At 48.2% G+C, this 15,103-nt stretch overlaps 6 protein-coding genes across 6 annotated transcripts; 4 read left to right on the top strand and 2 right to left on the bottom strand.

Annotated features, from left to right (window-relative positions):
• Positions 1-386: 386 nt before the first annotated feature.
• On the bottom strand, positions 387-1,160 carry PtrM4_000060 (uncharacterized protein; the record flags this gene model as incomplete). Its single annotated transcript, XM_066102512.1, has 1 exon — positions 387-1,160. One exon carries the CDS (start codon positions 1,158-1,160, stop codon positions 387-389), a length of 774 nt encoding a protein of 257 aa, XP_065964714.1.
• Positions 1,161-1,639: 479 nt separating this feature from the next.
• On the bottom strand, positions 1,640-3,011 carry PtrM4_000050 (ComEC, membrane metal-binding protein; the record flags this gene model as incomplete). The annotated part of the gene is made up of 2 exons (XM_066102511.1): positions 1,640-2,575; positions 2,685-3,011. 2 exons carry the CDS (start codon positions 3,009-3,011, stop codon positions 1,640-1,642), a joined length of 1,263 nt encoding a protein of 420 aa, XP_065964713.1.
• Positions 3,012-9,440: 6,429 nt separating this feature from the next.
• PtrM4_000040 (uncharacterized protein) lies at positions 9,441-11,704 on the top strand (the record flags this gene model as incomplete). The annotated part of the gene is made up of 2 exons (XM_066102510.1): positions 9,441-10,565; positions 10,619-11,704. 2 exons carry the CDS (start codon positions 9,441-9,443, stop codon positions 11,702-11,704), a joined length of 2,211 nt encoding a protein of 736 aa, XP_065964712.1.
• A 216-nt stretch (positions 11,705-11,920) lies between these two features.
• Positions 11,921-12,640, top strand: PtrM4_000030 (Asp-protease-2 multi-domain protein; the record flags this gene model as incomplete). The annotated part of the gene is made up of 1 exon (XM_066102509.1): positions 11,921-12,640. The coding sequence occupies one exon, from the start codon at positions 11,921-11,923 to the stop codon at positions 12,638-12,640; it is 720 nt and encodes a 239-aa protein (XP_065964711.1).
• Positions 12,641-12,681: 41 nt separating this feature from the next.
• On the top strand, positions 12,682-13,071 carry PtrM4_000020 (uncharacterized protein; the record flags this gene model as incomplete). The annotated part of the gene is made up of 1 exon (XM_066102508.1): positions 12,682-13,071. The coding sequence occupies one exon, from the start codon at positions 12,682-12,684 to the stop codon at positions 13,069-13,071; it is 390 nt and encodes a 129-aa protein (XP_065964710.1).
• A 23-nt stretch (positions 13,072-13,094) lies between these two features.
• Positions 13,095-14,531, top strand: PtrM4_000010 (uncharacterized protein; the record flags this gene model as incomplete). Its single annotated transcript, XM_066102507.1, has 1 exon — positions 13,095-14,531. One exon carries the CDS (start codon positions 13,095-13,097, stop codon positions 14,529-14,531), a length of 1,437 nt encoding a protein of 478 aa, XP_065964709.1.
• Positions 14,532-15,103: the final 572 nt, after the last annotated feature.

Raw genomic sequence — 15,103 nt, 5'->3', positions numbered from 1 at the left:
ACACGACGTACGGCAATGTTGGCGACAGGAGAGCCAGCGGATCAAGGAGTCGATTAAGAGGATGGAAGAGACAATTAAGTTTGAGCGTTATTCGGGCTGTTTTTGGTGTGGAGTGCCGCAGGAGATATGCAATCGGTGGGAAAGGAATAGTTTTGGGCGATATCAGAGAGTCCAAGACGGGGATTGCCAGTATAGAGGGGTATTAATAGGCGGGTTATTAAGTATAGCATTAGGGCGGAGCGAGGTAGGAAACCGATGGACGGCGCGGTTAGAGGAGTTCGGGGTTAGTAATTCAGGAGCAGGGCCGACGTTGTTTGAGTTTTTAGGAAAAAAGCGATTGTTAGAGACGGTTGAGAGCAATAACTTAGCAGGAGAGTTTTGTTGGATTACAAGATTAATAGGCGAGTAGAGGAAATATAGAGAGTTGTAACGTTGACGAGGGTAGCTCCAACAGCTCGAGTAGGTCGGATAGTGTAAGCAGCGATAAAGGCAAGAGCAGCAAGATCAGCGAGAGCGTAGGCAGGGTTAGCAGCAAGAGAGATAGCAGCAACAGTGACGATAGTAGCAGCAGTAAGAGTAGCGACGAAGGCGAGGGCAGCGAGAGCAGTGATCAAGGCGAGAGCAGCGAGAGTAGTGACGAAGGCGAGGGTAGTAAAGATATTAGAGGTAGCGAAAGCAGCGGCAACAGCGAGAGCAATGAGAGCAACGACAAAGACGAGGGCAGAGAAGGTAACGAGAGCGGCGAGAGCAGTAAGAGCGCAGGCAGCGTTGGTAGCGAGAGCAATAGCTGCAACAGTGGCGATAGTGGCGATAGCGAGGGCAGCGACGACGGCGAGGATGGCGAGGATGGCGAGGATGGCGAGGACAGCGAGGGCAACTTGATGGCAGGTAGCGAAAGCAGTAATAGCAGCTTGAGCAGGGAGGAAAAGCGAGGGTCGTGACGACGGCGAGAGTAGCTCCGATAGCGAGAGCAGCAAGAGCGAGAGCAGCAAGAGCGGCAAGAGCAACGAGAGCGAGGCAGGCGAGGCAGGCGAGAGCAACGAGATGGCAAGTAGCGAGAGCGAGGCAGGCGAGGCAGGCGAGGCAGGCGAGAGCAACGAGATGGCAAGTAGCGAGAGCGTAGGGAGCGAGAGAGGCGAGAGAAATAAGAGCAGCGACATGATAGGTACCGTTGGCAGCGAGAGCATCGAGAGCCGCGCATATAGCGAGAGTAACGAGAACAGAGCGAGTAGCGAGAGCAGCGACGACGGTAAGGACAGCGAGAGCAGGAGCCGCAGCGGCGAAAGGAGTTGTAGAAGCCGTAGCAGCGGTAGGAAGTGAGAAGCAGCGAGAGTAGCGCGAGCAGTGGGGGGACAGCAGGGACAGCGAGAGCAGTAGGGAAAGCAAGAGCAGGGGCAGAAGTAGTTATAGCGGCCGCAGGCGTAGTAGGAGCGGTGGGGAGTGAGGAGCAGAAGCGAGGATATCGATAGCAGCGAGAGCAGCGAGGACGGCGGGGATAGTAGGGATAGCGGGATCAGCTGTGAGAGAAGCGAGGATAGCGAGAGTAGGAAAGCAGGAGCCGCAGGCGCGATAGAAGTAAGAGTAGCAAGAGCAGTAAGAGCAGGATGTGTAGCCGCGAGGATAGAGGCAATTAAGGTAATTAAGGTGATTGCGATGATTGCGAGGACAGTAAGAGCAACAAGGGCAGCGCAAGAAAGGGGCGAACGGCAAGGGAATTAACTATTAAGTTAATTGTAGCGATTGCAAGGACAGCGGGAACAGCGAGGATAGTAAGGGCAGTAAGGGTAGAAAGGACAGCGGAAGCAGCGAGGACAACGAGGACAGCGAGGATTGTAAGGACAGCGGAAGCAGCGAGGACAACGAGGACAGCGAGGATTGTAAGGACAGCGGAAGCAGCGAGGATAATGAGGACAGCGAGGATAGTAAGAACAGCGAGGATAGTAAGGACAGTAAGAGTAGCGAGGATAGCGAAAGTAGGAGAGTAGCAGTAGCAATAGCAGTAGCCGGAGGTGTATATAAGCTGTAAGAGGTAAGAGGTAGAAGTAAGGATATTATAAGCAGCAAGGATAGCAGGGGCAGAAGCGGCAACAGGTGCAGGGGTAGTAGGAGTAGTAATAAGAATATTAAGAGCAGTGCAAGTTACAAGGACAAGGGACAAAGTAAGGACAGTAGAGATAGTAAGAGTATCAGGAGCAGCGAGAACAGAAGCCGTAGGATTGATAGCGAAGATATTAAGAGCAGCAAGGAAAGCGAAAGTAGCGAGGGTAGTAAGAGCAGCGACAAGAGGAGCGGTAGCGGCCGCCGAAACCGCAGTTACCGCAGGTGGAGGAGGCGTAGGAGGTAAGGGGCAGAAGAGAGCAGTAGAGACAGCGGGAACAGCGGGGAAAGCGAGAGCAGCAAGAAGGACGGGGATAGTAGAGATAGAGGAAGTGGCGAGAGCAGAAGCAGTAATAGGGAGGATTGCGGAATGCGGAGGAGTAAGAGCGGTAGGAGTAAGAGTAGCAAGAGCAGGACGTAGAAGTAAGAGCCGTAGGAGCAGGAGCAGTAAGAATAGCAGGAGTAGCAAGGGTAGGAGCTTTAAAGGCGGCAGCAACGAGGGTGTTACAAGCAGCGAAAATAATAGGAGCAGGGAGAGTGGTCGCAGTAAGGATAGCGATAGAAGCGAGGTTGGCGACAGCAGGGACAGTAGTAGTAGCAAGAATAGCGAGAGTAGCGAGAGCAATAGCAGTGAGAGCTAGAGCATTAAGAGTAGCAGCAATAAGAGCAGTAACCGTAGGAGTAGGCGCATTAAGAGTAAAAGCTGCAGGAGTAAGAGCAGTAAGGGCGGAAATAGTAGGAGCGTAATTAGCGAGAGCAGGAGCAGCGAGGACAGCAGGAGCAGCTGGAATGGCGAGAGCAGCAAGGACGGAGTGGATAGCAAGAATAGGAAGCGTAGGGGCCGCAGTGGCGATATTTGTAGAAGCGGCAGTAAACACAGGTGTAGTAGTAGCCGTAGGAGTAATAACGAGCATGTTAAAAGCAGCAAGGACGGCAGGAACAGCGGGAGTTGCAATAGTAGAACCCGTAACCGTAATTGAATAGACAGTAAGAGTGATAGTCGCGATAGAAGGAAAAGTTACAAGAATAGCAGCCGTAGCCGTGGTAGAAGCAAGAGTAATTATAATAGAGGCAAAGATAGTAACAGTAGTAAGAGTAATAAGCACAGTAAGGGTATAGTAAGAGCAAAAGTTTAAAGAAGAGTTATTTATGTTAAAAATAAGTATGCAGGTATAAAGCAAAGAAAAGAAAGATTCGAAAAGAGAGAGTATAAAGTTGGTGAGATTCATAATCGATAGATGAGGTAGGTAAAACAGGTATAGTTTGTAGTATATATTAGATAGTGTTTAAGAAAGAAATCAAGCATAGAATTAAGTAGGATTTAAGGATTAGGATTGTAGTAGAAGACAGAGCAAGTTATTAGGAATACATTAATAAGAAGATAGAAGAAAAGATTAAGTTTATATAAAAGTAGAGTCATAAGAAGAAGATATAAATAAAAAAGATATAAGAGATTATGTTTCAATAATATTAAAAAGAGATGTTAGAAAAGAAAGAAGAATAAAAGAAACCCGATATAATTTAAGAGGAGTATAGTAAAGGGAATAGAAGATAGGTAGAAGAAGAAAGAGAGAGAAAGATAAGGAAGTTTATAGAGAAGGACATAAGAAGCAAAAGATAAAGAGAAAGAAGGAGAAGTAAAGAAAATAGAAAGAGAAGTAAAGAAAATAGAAAGAGAAGTAAAGAAAAATATAGAGCAAGTAAAGAGAGAGTAGCAAGAACAGCAGTAGTAATAAGGATAAGGATAGAGTTAAGGTACAGTACAATAATGCATAGTGGGTATTTAAGCAACAGTAGTAAGACGAGGCAGGCCGTGTTGGACGTGCATACAGTAGGTAGAGTTTAAGTTTACCGACGCAGAATAGTGATAGAGGTATATAGGGTAGTAGATAATGCGATGCGGTATATAGACGGCGGTAGGCGAAGGACAGAGCCGACACAATATACAACAGTATTAGAGAACTAAGAGGTAGTAGGCAAAGGAGATAGTTGAAGAAGTATTTAGGTTGTGTTTAGTATAGCGAATGGTATAACGTGTGTATACAAGCAATAAGAAGATAATAGATACGGAGGAGATTAGACAGCAGATATAAAAGATTGTTAGTTTCGAGGGTATTTATAGCAAGGTTGTTAGGATTAGTATAGGGAAGCAAGAATAGAGTAGCATAGGGATAGATAGGAGGTTAGTAGAACAGAGAGTTAAAGTAAATTTAATAGAGGGATTCGTAAGACAGTTTTAGAGCAAGTAGGGGTTAGGGTGTACAGAAACGAATAGGTTAATAAGAGAGTTTTATTAGAGTCAGCCGTTTATAATAGAGGAGAACAATAAACAACAGAGGTTATTGCAGAGAAGGGTATAGGCCGAGGTAAAGGGAAGAAGAGAGAAGATATAGTGGCAATAGGAAAAGTTTCCGAGTTAGGGTATTTAGTAGATGTTATATAGATTAAGTGATAAAAGCGAGTAAATTAGATTAAAAATAAGGAGAGATAGAAATAGATGAAGAGGAAAGGAAAGAAGAGAGGAACAGAAGAGAGAGAGGGGAAGGATGGATGTGGTGGAGAGGAGAGATGAGGAGGGGCAGGGAGGGTTGGAGCAGCAGGAGCAGGAGCAGGAGCGACAAGGCGGGTGGCGGAGGTGAATACAGCAGCGGCAACAGGAGTTTAGGGAGGTAGAGTAGTGAGGTAGGGAATTAGGATGGTAGGGGAATGGATAGGGAATATGCAAAGGGGCGGATAATGGGCGAAGCGAGGAAAATATAGGGAGATGTTGGTGAGGGGAGGGGGAAGTGTAAAAGAAGCGATTACGATTGTTTTAGAGCCGATTCAGTTTAAGGGTTATTAGGGGCGTTTTTGGTGGGAGGTAGAGTAGGAAAGGAATTGTTAGGGGCGGTATTAGAAGGTAAGAGATGCAAATTAACAGTATAAAGGAGTATTCACGGGGGTTTATTAGGGCAGCGTTTAGGTAGAGGGAGGTAGGAAAGCGTTAGGGGCGGGGTTAAAGGGGAGAAGAGGATTTATAGTAGATAAGACAGGGTTAGGGGTATAGAAGGAAGAAAGGGTTAGGGTTACAGAATGAAGAGAGGGATAGGTAAGAAATGAATAGAAGAATAAAAATATTCATAAGGAGATAAAGGAGGATTAGATTACAGGCAAAATAAGGTAGAAGAGCAATTCGTTAGGTAGTATGTAGAGGGGAAAGAGTGGGTAATAAGATATAGAAGGCGAGTATTAGAAAAGTATTTGGAGGGGCAAGGAGGCGAAGAGAGATATAAAGAAGAGGAGGAGAGATTTTTAGTGTGTAGACAAGCGGACAAGGAGATAGACAGCAGCAAAGAGCAGTAATAAAGAGGAGATATAGTAGAGAGGAGGGTAGAGCAGTAGGAGCAGGAGCGACAAGGCGGGTAGTAGAGTTTAATACGGCAGTGATAACAGGAGTTTAGGCAGGTAGAGTAGTAAGACAGGCAATTAGGATAGTAGGGGAATAGATAGGGAATATGCGAAGGGCGGGTGATAAGCAAAGCGAGGACAAAATAGGGAGATGTTAGTGACGGGGAGGAGAAATACAAAAGAAGCAGTTAAGATTGTGTTAGAGTAGATTTGTATAAGGGTTATTCGTTATGTATTTAGTAGGGAGTTAGGCAGGAGAAATGTAAGGGGTAGGAGAGGAATTGTTCGGGGCAGTATTGGATAGTACGAGACGCAAATTGATAGTGTAACAGAGTATTAATAGGGGGGTTAATAGAGGAAGAGGTAGGGTAGAGGGAGGTAAGAGAGTAGTGGAGGGCGCGGTTAAAGGGGTTAGGGGTAGAGAGAGGAAGGGTCAGGGAGAGGAAGGGTCAGGAGGGTAGAGAGGATCAGGGAGGGTAGAGAGGATCAGGGAGGGTAGAGAGGATCAGGGAGGGTAGAGAGGATCAGGGAGGGTAAAGAGGGTTAGGTATTATAGTATAAGAAGATAACTAGAGAAAGTAAGTAAAAAGAGTTAAGAATAATAAAGTGGATAGTAAATAATATATAGGGGGGTTTTAGAGAGGAGGAAATATAAGAGAGTTTACTAGAAAATAAGAAAGAGGGGTTTCAGAGTAGGCAGAAGCGTAAAGCAAGAGCATAGGGCAGAGGAAAAGAGGAAAAGAGGTAGAGTTTAAAGAAGGCCGCCGGTTGCGGTAAGGAAGATGCAAAGGCGAGAGTAGTAGAAGAGAATATAAGAGAGGATTATATGTTAGGGGTAAATAGGTAAGAGGGGGCGGGATTTAGGGGCGCAAAAGGAGGGTAGAGAAAGAAAATACAAGAGAGGTAGAGGTAAAGGGTTAGAAAGAGAGTTAGAATAGAATTTTTATAAGATAAGGTAGGTTTAGAGGACGCAGAGTTGTAGAGCGAAGTAGAGGGTAGGGTGTAAGAGTAGAGAGTAAGGAGTTAAAAGAAGTTAGATAGGGCGTATAAGTAGTAACACCCCGTTTTTAGGGTTAAGAAGTATTTAGGAGGAGAAAGGGAGAAGTAGGAAAAGAAGAGGGAGAGTAAGAGTAAGCCGTAAGGTGTCACAAAGAGGGTAGAGTAAGAGTAGAGGAGAGAGTAGAGGGGGTGGTGGGTGGACCCGTAAGGTGTTACAAAAAGGGTGGAGTAAGAGTAGTTATTGTAGGATTAATTAGGTTATAGGAACGCAGGCGGTGGAGTGAGTTCCGGGGGCGCAGTACAGCAAGTCAGACGGGGCAGATAGGACAGACAAGGAGGCGAAACAAGTAGTAAGGGGGAAGAGGAGGTTTCACAAGTAGGTAGGGCGAAGAGAGGGTTTCATAGGTAAGTAGGATATAAAGAGAAAGGGGAGTGTTAGGAAGAGATAAGTAAGGTATTATAAAGAAGAGGAGTATGTGTTATAAGGGTAGATAGTAGCGTGTAAAGAGTAGAGTAAAGAGTAGAGTAAAGAGTAGATAGTAGAGAGTGTAGGAAGTTAAGAAGGAGTAGAAGTGGTAAAGGAAGAGAGGGAGTAGGTAATAAAAACGGTAAGAGAGAGTAAAACGCAGAAGGAAAAGTAAAGAAAGTAGGTAAGTAAAGAGAAGTAGTAGGTAGTAGAAGAAGAGAAGTAGAGAAATAAAGAAAGGTTACAGGGTTAGGGAGAGTAAGAAGGGTAAGGGAGTAGGGATAATAGAAGAGGATAGAAGAGATAGTAAAAGAGAAAAAAAGAGAAGAGATATAAGAAGAGAGAAAGAGTGAAGAAGAGAGAGATGATAGTTAATATAATATAGAAAAGTAAGAAAATAGATATAAGAGAATAGAATAGTAATAAAGAGTAAGAGTAAGAGCAGAAGTAAAGGAAAGGAAGAGAGAGAAAAAGGAAAATGAGAAGTAGAAGTGAAGAAGAAAGAGAGCAAGAAAGAGAGCAAGAGTAAAGAAAAGGGTAAGAGTAGAAGTAGAAGTAGTGAAAGCGGTAAGAGAGAGTAAAGTAGGTAGTAGTAGAAGAAAGAAGTATAGAAAGGAAGTAAAGAGGAGTAGTAGGTAGTAGAAAAAGAGAAGTAGAGTGAGTAAAGAAAGTCGGAGAAGAAAGAGAAAAAGGGTGAGAAGAGGTAATGAGTAAGGAGTAGGAAGAGAAAGGTTAGAGAGTAGAGTTAAAAGTAAAAATTCGAAAGGGTTAGTAGAAGGAGAGAAAAAGGAAGGAGTAGGGAGTGAGGTAAGTAGGAGAGAAAGAGGTAGAAAGAAGAGGAAATAGGGAAAGTAAAGTAGATCAAGAGAGAGGAAAGGGAAGTTAGAGGAGTAAAAGAAGTTGAGAGAGGAAAGAGGGGAGGTGTAGTAGTAGAGGGAGAGGGTAAGGGAGAGATTGAGGGTAAGGGAGAGATTGAGGGTAAGGAGAGATTGAGGGTAAGGGAGAGATTGAGGGTAAGGGAGAGATTGAGGGTAAGGAGAGATTGAGGGTAAGGGAGAGAGTGAGGGTAAGGGATTTTAGGGAGGAGGAAATACAAGAGAGTTTAATAGAAAGCAAGAAAGAGGGGATTGAGAGTAGGCGGAAGGGCGAAGGGAGAGGGTAGGGCAGAGGAAAAGAGGTTAAGTTTCAAGAAGCCGGCCGTTGCGGTAATAATAATACAAAAGCGAGAGTAGTAGAAAAGAATATAAGAGAATATTATATTTTAGAGGTAGATAGATAAGAGAGGGCGCGGAGTTGTAGACGCAAAATAATAGTAGAGAAAGAAAATACAAGAGAGATAGAGGTAAAGGCAAAGAAAGAGAGTAAGAAGAGGAGTTTTATCAAGGTAAGATAGATTAAGGGGGCGCAGAGGGTAAATTGTAAGAGTAGAGAGTAGAGAAAGAAGAGAGAGAGAGTAAGAGTAAGCTGTAAGGTATCACAAAAAGGGTAGAGGAGAGGGTAGAGTAGAGAGAAGAAGTTTAACAAGTATAAGATAAAAGAAAGAAGAAATATAAAAGTAGAGAGAAGTAAAGAAGAAGAAGAGAATCGAAGAAGTATAGGAGGATAGAAAGAAAAGAAGGAGGTAAACGAAAAGAGAAAATAAATAAGAAGAGTATAAAAGAAGATAGTTAGAAATTAAGACGAAGTAGATAAGGAAAGAGGTATATTAGAAGAAGAAAGGATAAAGAGAAAAGAGAGGAAAGAAAAGTAGATTATTAAAAGAGAAAGAAGAAGGTAAGAGTAGAAGTTGTGATGGATCAAACCTACGATCCCTCACGCGATCACGTGCCATACAATCACGTGCCACGCTGGCAGTTGGCCCGTGCGAGGAATAATAAAGTTCCCCTCGTACTTGTATATAGATCTGTACACACAATCTCACTTATTAGAGGCATCCTAACTATTGCAGTGTACTAGTGCCTTTACACTATTGTGTGTCAACCCCTACATACCTAGGATACTTCGCATCAGGCTCAGTTATCAGAAACACCGTCCGCGCCGAGCGCCGCCGCCGATTGAGCAACTGCGACTTGCTACATCGGGCAGAACAAGACGTTCTGCGACGGGTTAGGTCTTGACGACGAGGATCGCAAAGTATTGCGCTAGAAGCCCACGGGTGGAGACACCAGGCTCAACAAGCAAGTATTGCTCGTGAGGGTTGTCACCAACGCTGGTAGAGGACAGGTCCACCTACATCAACGGACAAGTAGGCAGAGGGCAAGGCATCGAGCTTCGAGAAGCGCGACCCTACGGTAAGCCCTGCGCAACACACGAAAAGACCAGAGACACCAGGCTCAACAGGCAAGTATTGCTCGTGGGGGTTGTCACCAACGCTGGTAAAGGACAGGTCCACCTACATCAACGGACAAGTAGGCAGAAGGCAAGGCATCGAGCTTCGAGAAGCGCGACCCTACGGTCAGCCCTGCGCAACACACACGAAAAGATCATCGCGATGGCAAACCCGGCCAATACCCAGAATACCCAAGGTACCTCAGCCACCGGTGCCACCTTCGGGCAAGCTTCCCAGGATCCTACTCAATCACAGATGGGCCCGCCTCTCGTACCAGTACGAGCTTGCCTCTCCAACCGCCGAGAGAGCATGCTTCTGGCAGCCCATCCGTCATCCCAGCCATCAGTATCAGCTAGCGGCGACCTAGAGCCCATGACTGCTACACGCGAGATTGTCGGCATCGAAATCAACGACGTCCTGCTCGAATACCTCAAAGATTCTAACTACGTTTACCTCCGTTATACCGTTGACACCGAGTGGTTCGAATTACAAGAGGATCCCGAACCTGACGAGCACAGCAATGCCTTTTACTCCCTTAGCACAGGCCGAATCCGCACTGATGGCAACATCACCCACAACATCAACGACTTCACTGTCACTAACTCTAGTAACCTCCAGAAGAACGTGAAGGATCGTCCCGACTTCTGGTGGCGATTTATTGTCTCTACGCTAGTCTCCCTACGCAACTGCACTGACGCCATCAATAGGCATCTGCAGACTGTGGACCGCAATGAAGGAGAGACTCAAGCTCTACGAGACCGACTAGCGAATGTTGAAGCAGCCCTTGATGAAACTTCGAACAGTAAACAACTACAAGTTGGCATGGTTAGCAGCAACCTGTACAAGGAGAAGCTGACAGAGATCCGACGCCTCACCTCGGACATCGGAAAGCTCAAAGCTGCGTCAGAACAACTCCCCAACGTTCGCGATGACCCCGCCTTCAAAGCCCTCGCCGCTGAGCGCGACCTTGCCGCCACCGAACGCAATGAACTCAAGCAGAAGGTTGAGGACCTATCCCGCCGAGCCGATGAACCGGAGAGCGGTCCTAACTACGCAGAGTTGGCACAGAAGCTCAAGGAGGAGTCTGACAGCGCCGACTGGTGGGCAGACCAAGCTAAGGCCAACGCTGAGCTCTGCGACAAGTTCAAAGGACAAGCTGATCGCTATTCTATCGAGCTTAACCAGTATGATGTCAAGTACTCTAACATGGAGGCGAACAAGAACGAAGCTCTCGCCTTAAGGATAAGGCTTACGATGAGCTCAACCTCCAGCTCACCGAGGCTAGACGTGAGACAAAAACGGTCACCGACCGACTGCTGCAACATGAACCCAACTATCAGCCGTACACCCTCTGGCGGCGCGAGCGATCTTACGACCCAGTACGGCCTGTACAATCAAGCGTTTTGCTACAGCGACCTGTAGATGGTACCGCTGACCAACTCTCACAAGATCCTCGCCGAGCTGGGTACACCCCATGGGATAACCGTACTCCCGTGCGCGACGCCTCGCTACCTCCTCCATCATCGAACCCATACGCCCCCGCTCCTACAGTACCGCGACCGCCGCCCGTCGCGCCCTCTACCGCCGGTGGAGGATTCTCTTACAAACTCCCAGAACTTGAGACGTTCAAGGGCAAGGTCGACGACGACTACGAGCGGTGGCGCGAGATGGCAGTGGCCAAGTGTCGCACATACCCAGAGGACTGGCAAGCGGTTGACTACCTCAAGTTCCGCATTCAAGGCGAAGCTTACGAGCACATCCGAGATGTCAAAGCTCGCCATTTCCTAGATTTCCTAGAGACTCTCGACAGCCAGTATCTCACCTATGATCGGGAAGCTGACGCCGAAACCCTCATCGCCGACGGCTCGCTCCGCTACAAGTCTGGACAGAAGTTCATGGAGTGGAAGTCTAAGTTCACCTCTTGCATGCGAATCCTCAAACACAAGAACGCGACCCAGATCCGATACGCTCGCGAGTTCATGCGACCCGGGTTAGCTATCGCGACCACTGCCGGATCTCACAAGGATGAGACCATCCAGTCCTTCTTGCTGCGAGCGCAACACATCGACCAGGGACATCAACAGATTGACGCTGGCCGAAAATTAACTCCCGTTACGAAGACCGCTGGTGCTAGCCGTACCCAAAAGTTGGTCACCTTCCGGACACCCGACACTCCAGGTCACAACAACGCCGCCAGCACGCATACGTACAAGAAGATGGCCTTCGAGCGGTCAGAGAAAGACAAGAAGCGTCTAGCTGACTTGAAGCTCTGCTTCAAATGTGGCAAGGATGACCATCAGATGAGGCACGAGACTGCCCCTGCCGCGGCAAGCCCTTCACTCCTTCTCACCAAATCCCGCACTGGCTTCTTTGTACATCAATGCTCTCGACGCTTCCAACGAAGAGGAGCGAGACGAGGATACTGAGGAGCCGCTGGACGACAACGACTTAGTGGATGACGATGGCTTCTACGTCAACGACGAGGAACTACTTGAGCATTTAAATTAGGGGCTCCCGCGCAGAGCCGCGTGCGGGAGCTCAATTGGCGTAACGCAAAAAGACACCAGCGCCGTGTTCGAAACCAGCATCGCCGTTTCGAGATCGCTGCAGCCTTGCTGCTCGCCCCTGACGAAACGCCAACTATGACGGAGGTCCACTTCGTGTCCTCCGCCTCCATCGGAGGCAAGCCTTCTAAAGACTTCAGCCGACAACTCGAGTTTCCCGGCTCCGCTCTCACGCGACCTGATTGTTGGCAACCGATTTCTACCCTTATCGACACGGGAGCCAGCGCATGCTTCGTCAATCAGTCATGGGTTAACCAACACCGCCTAGATACTATGCCTGTGGCCAAACCCATTCGATTGTCACTAGCCAACGGCGGAGAAGTGGACAAGCTTACCCAGGCCGTTGATCTGCCCGTCCGACACGGAAGCCATACGCACAACGTCCTATGCTACGTCACCAATATCGGCAAGTACGACGTTATCCTAGGCATGAATTGGATGGACTATCACCAGCCTGCCCTCCACTTTGGCGACCAGCGATCACTCACCTTCGCTAAGGCAGGGTGCAAACTTAACTGCCTCCACGAAGGACTCCCAGAGACGGTTTACGAAAACGGAGTTTGTCACAGTCACGTACAACTAGTCAAGGGAGACTACCAGACAGGCGACACCACTACTAAGACGAACAAGGATGGTAAGGTGACGACTGAGGAGACTATGGCTGATATCTACCTCATCTCCGCTGCCGCTGCAACCGCACTCGCAGCCAAACATCCTGACCAGGTCATATGGTTGGAACCCGCCATTGGGCCAAGCTTGCGAAGCCCCCCGATGAAGACCGAGAAGGCATCGGCGTAGCCGCAGTCTCGCAAACTGACTTTGAGAAGTACATGCACAAGATGGAGCAACCTTACATGACTAGAGACCAGATTGGCCAGCTGGTACCTGAGTGGGTGTTGGACGAACTACCTGATCTGTTCAACCCTCATCTGGCTCATCAACTCCCCGAACGAAGACCAGGAGTCGACCACCCCATCGACCTGCTTCCTGACACTACGCCCCTAAGCCTCATGTCTACGGACTCACTCGTACCGAGACTGAGGCTGTTAAGAAGTATCGATGACATGCTGCAAAAGGGCTTAATCAAGGCCAGTAACTCCCCGTTTGCGTCACCTGTCTTGATCGTCAAGAAACCTGGAGGAGGTCTCCGCATATGTGTCGACTACCGAGCACTCAACAACGTCACTAAGAAGAATCGAAATGCGCCACCAGCCATCAAGAAACTCTAGCGCGCATGGCCAAAGTTCAGATTATGTCTCTCGTCGATGTTGTAGCCGCTTTCAACACCGTTCGGATTAAAGAAGGTGACGAAGAGAAAACCGCCTTCCTCACCCGGTACGGACTCTATGAGTATATGGTCATGCCCTTTGGACTGTGCAATGCACCAGGGACGTTCCAAAACTTCATCAACGAAACGCTGCGCGAATACTTGGACGTTATATGTACCGCCTACCTAGACGACATACTTATATATAGCGACAACGAGAAAGACCACCGTTCGCATGTCCTAAAGGTTCTCCGCAAGATTCAAGGCGCAGGACTATCGTTGGATCCCACGAAGTGCAAGTTCGAAACCAAGCGAGTCAAGTACTTAGGCTTGATCCTCACCACCGACGGCATCGAAATGGATCCGGAGAAGGTCTCCACTGTCCTCGATTGGCAACTGCCGAGATCAGTGAAGGACATGCAGTCTTTCCTCGGCTTCTGCAACTTCTATCGCCGGTTTATTAAAGGGTTCTCATATATCGCTAAGCCACTCACGGAACTCACCAAGGAGGGTAGTCAACGACATTTCCCTCTCCAAGCTAATGGACAAGCTGCGAAAGCCTTTGAACAGCTAAAGCTTGCGTTTAAAACAGCGGGCGTACTGTCCCACTTTGACCCAGATTTGGAAACGTGGCTCGAGACTGACGCGTCGGACTTCGTTACCGCAGCTATCCTCTCGCAGATGCACAAAGGTGTTCTACGACCTGTAGCGTTCTTATCACATAAGATGACACCTGCCGAGTGCAACTACGAGATCTATGACAAGGAGCTCCTCGCGATTGTTCGAGCATTCGAGGAGTGGAGGTTTGAACTGTCAGGTACTGATGATCCCATCTTGGTATTGTCAGACCACCAGGCCCTCCAGACGTTCATGACAACCAAACGCCTCAACCGACGGCAAGCTCGATGGGCTGAGTTCCTAGCTGAGTTCAATTTTAGAGTCAAATACCGTCCTGGTAAACAAGGAACTAAGCCCGACGCACTCACTCGCCGACCGGGCGATCTTCCAGCTAACGCCGAGGATGAGCGACGTCAACACCAGGTACAAGTGATCCTCAAGCCTGACCAGGTGGATCCTGAGTGTCGAGTTGCCACCTTTAGCTTCCACTTCGACGGTGGCTCCCGACACGCTGTATATCTGGCCAACGCCCTCGGTGACGAGCTCCGGACGTCCCCAGTCTCCTTGGCCATGATGATGTACCAAGACAGTGAAACGGACGACTTTAGCGACGAATACCTCTTCGCTCTCGGAGACACAGCGGAGGTCGATGACACGTCCGCTGCACCGCTTACGGAGCCGGACACGTCGCTGGACGAAGCCAATATCCTCCAGACCGTTCGACAAGCTTACCCGGATGACGACATCGTTCAAGTTATCCTCAAAGCCAAAGCTGATGGCCAGCGCCGCATCCCGTACCACTAATTCACGGTCCAAACAGGATACGCTTAGAGCTTGGTGATTGCTCAATACACGACGGAGTCTTCTATGTCAAGAAGAAGGTCTACATCCCCGAATCAGGCACCCTGCGCACCCGGATCATCGAACGCGTACACCGATCCTATTGCGGTGGCCATAGCGGCAAACACGGTAGCTACGACATGTTAAACCGCTGGTACTACTGGCCGAAGATGATAAATGATGTAGCACAGTACGTCAAGAACTGTTTGGCCTGTCGGAGATCGAAATCTTACCGCGATGGGAAACACGGGCTCCTACATCCACTCCCGATACCTGAGCGATATTGGAGTAGCATCAGCATGGACTATATCACGCACCTGCCTCCTTGCACCGATAACGGCCGCACATATACCAACGTCTTAGTGATTGTTGATCGGCTTAGCAAGAAGAAGAAGTTTATACCTGTGGTGGACCTAAAGGTTGATACCCTTGTGAAAGCCTTCGTCGAGTACGTGTGGCGTGAGGAGGGATATCCCGACAGCATCGTCAGCGACCGTGGAGCCCAGTTCCTCTCCCATTTCTGGACACGTCTTTCA

The sequence above is a fragment of the Pyrenophora tritici-repentis genome, chromosome 1 (assembly GCF_003171515.1).
Source record: "Pyrenophora tritici-repentis strain M4 chromosome 1, whole genome shotgun sequence".
Classification (NCBI taxonomy): domain Eukaryota; kingdom Fungi; phylum Ascomycota; class Dothideomycetes; order Pleosporales; family Pleosporaceae; genus Pyrenophora; species Pyrenophora tritici-repentis.
Note: the sequence above shows the minus strand (reverse complement) of the source record. Positions and strands in the feature narration are given on the sequence as shown.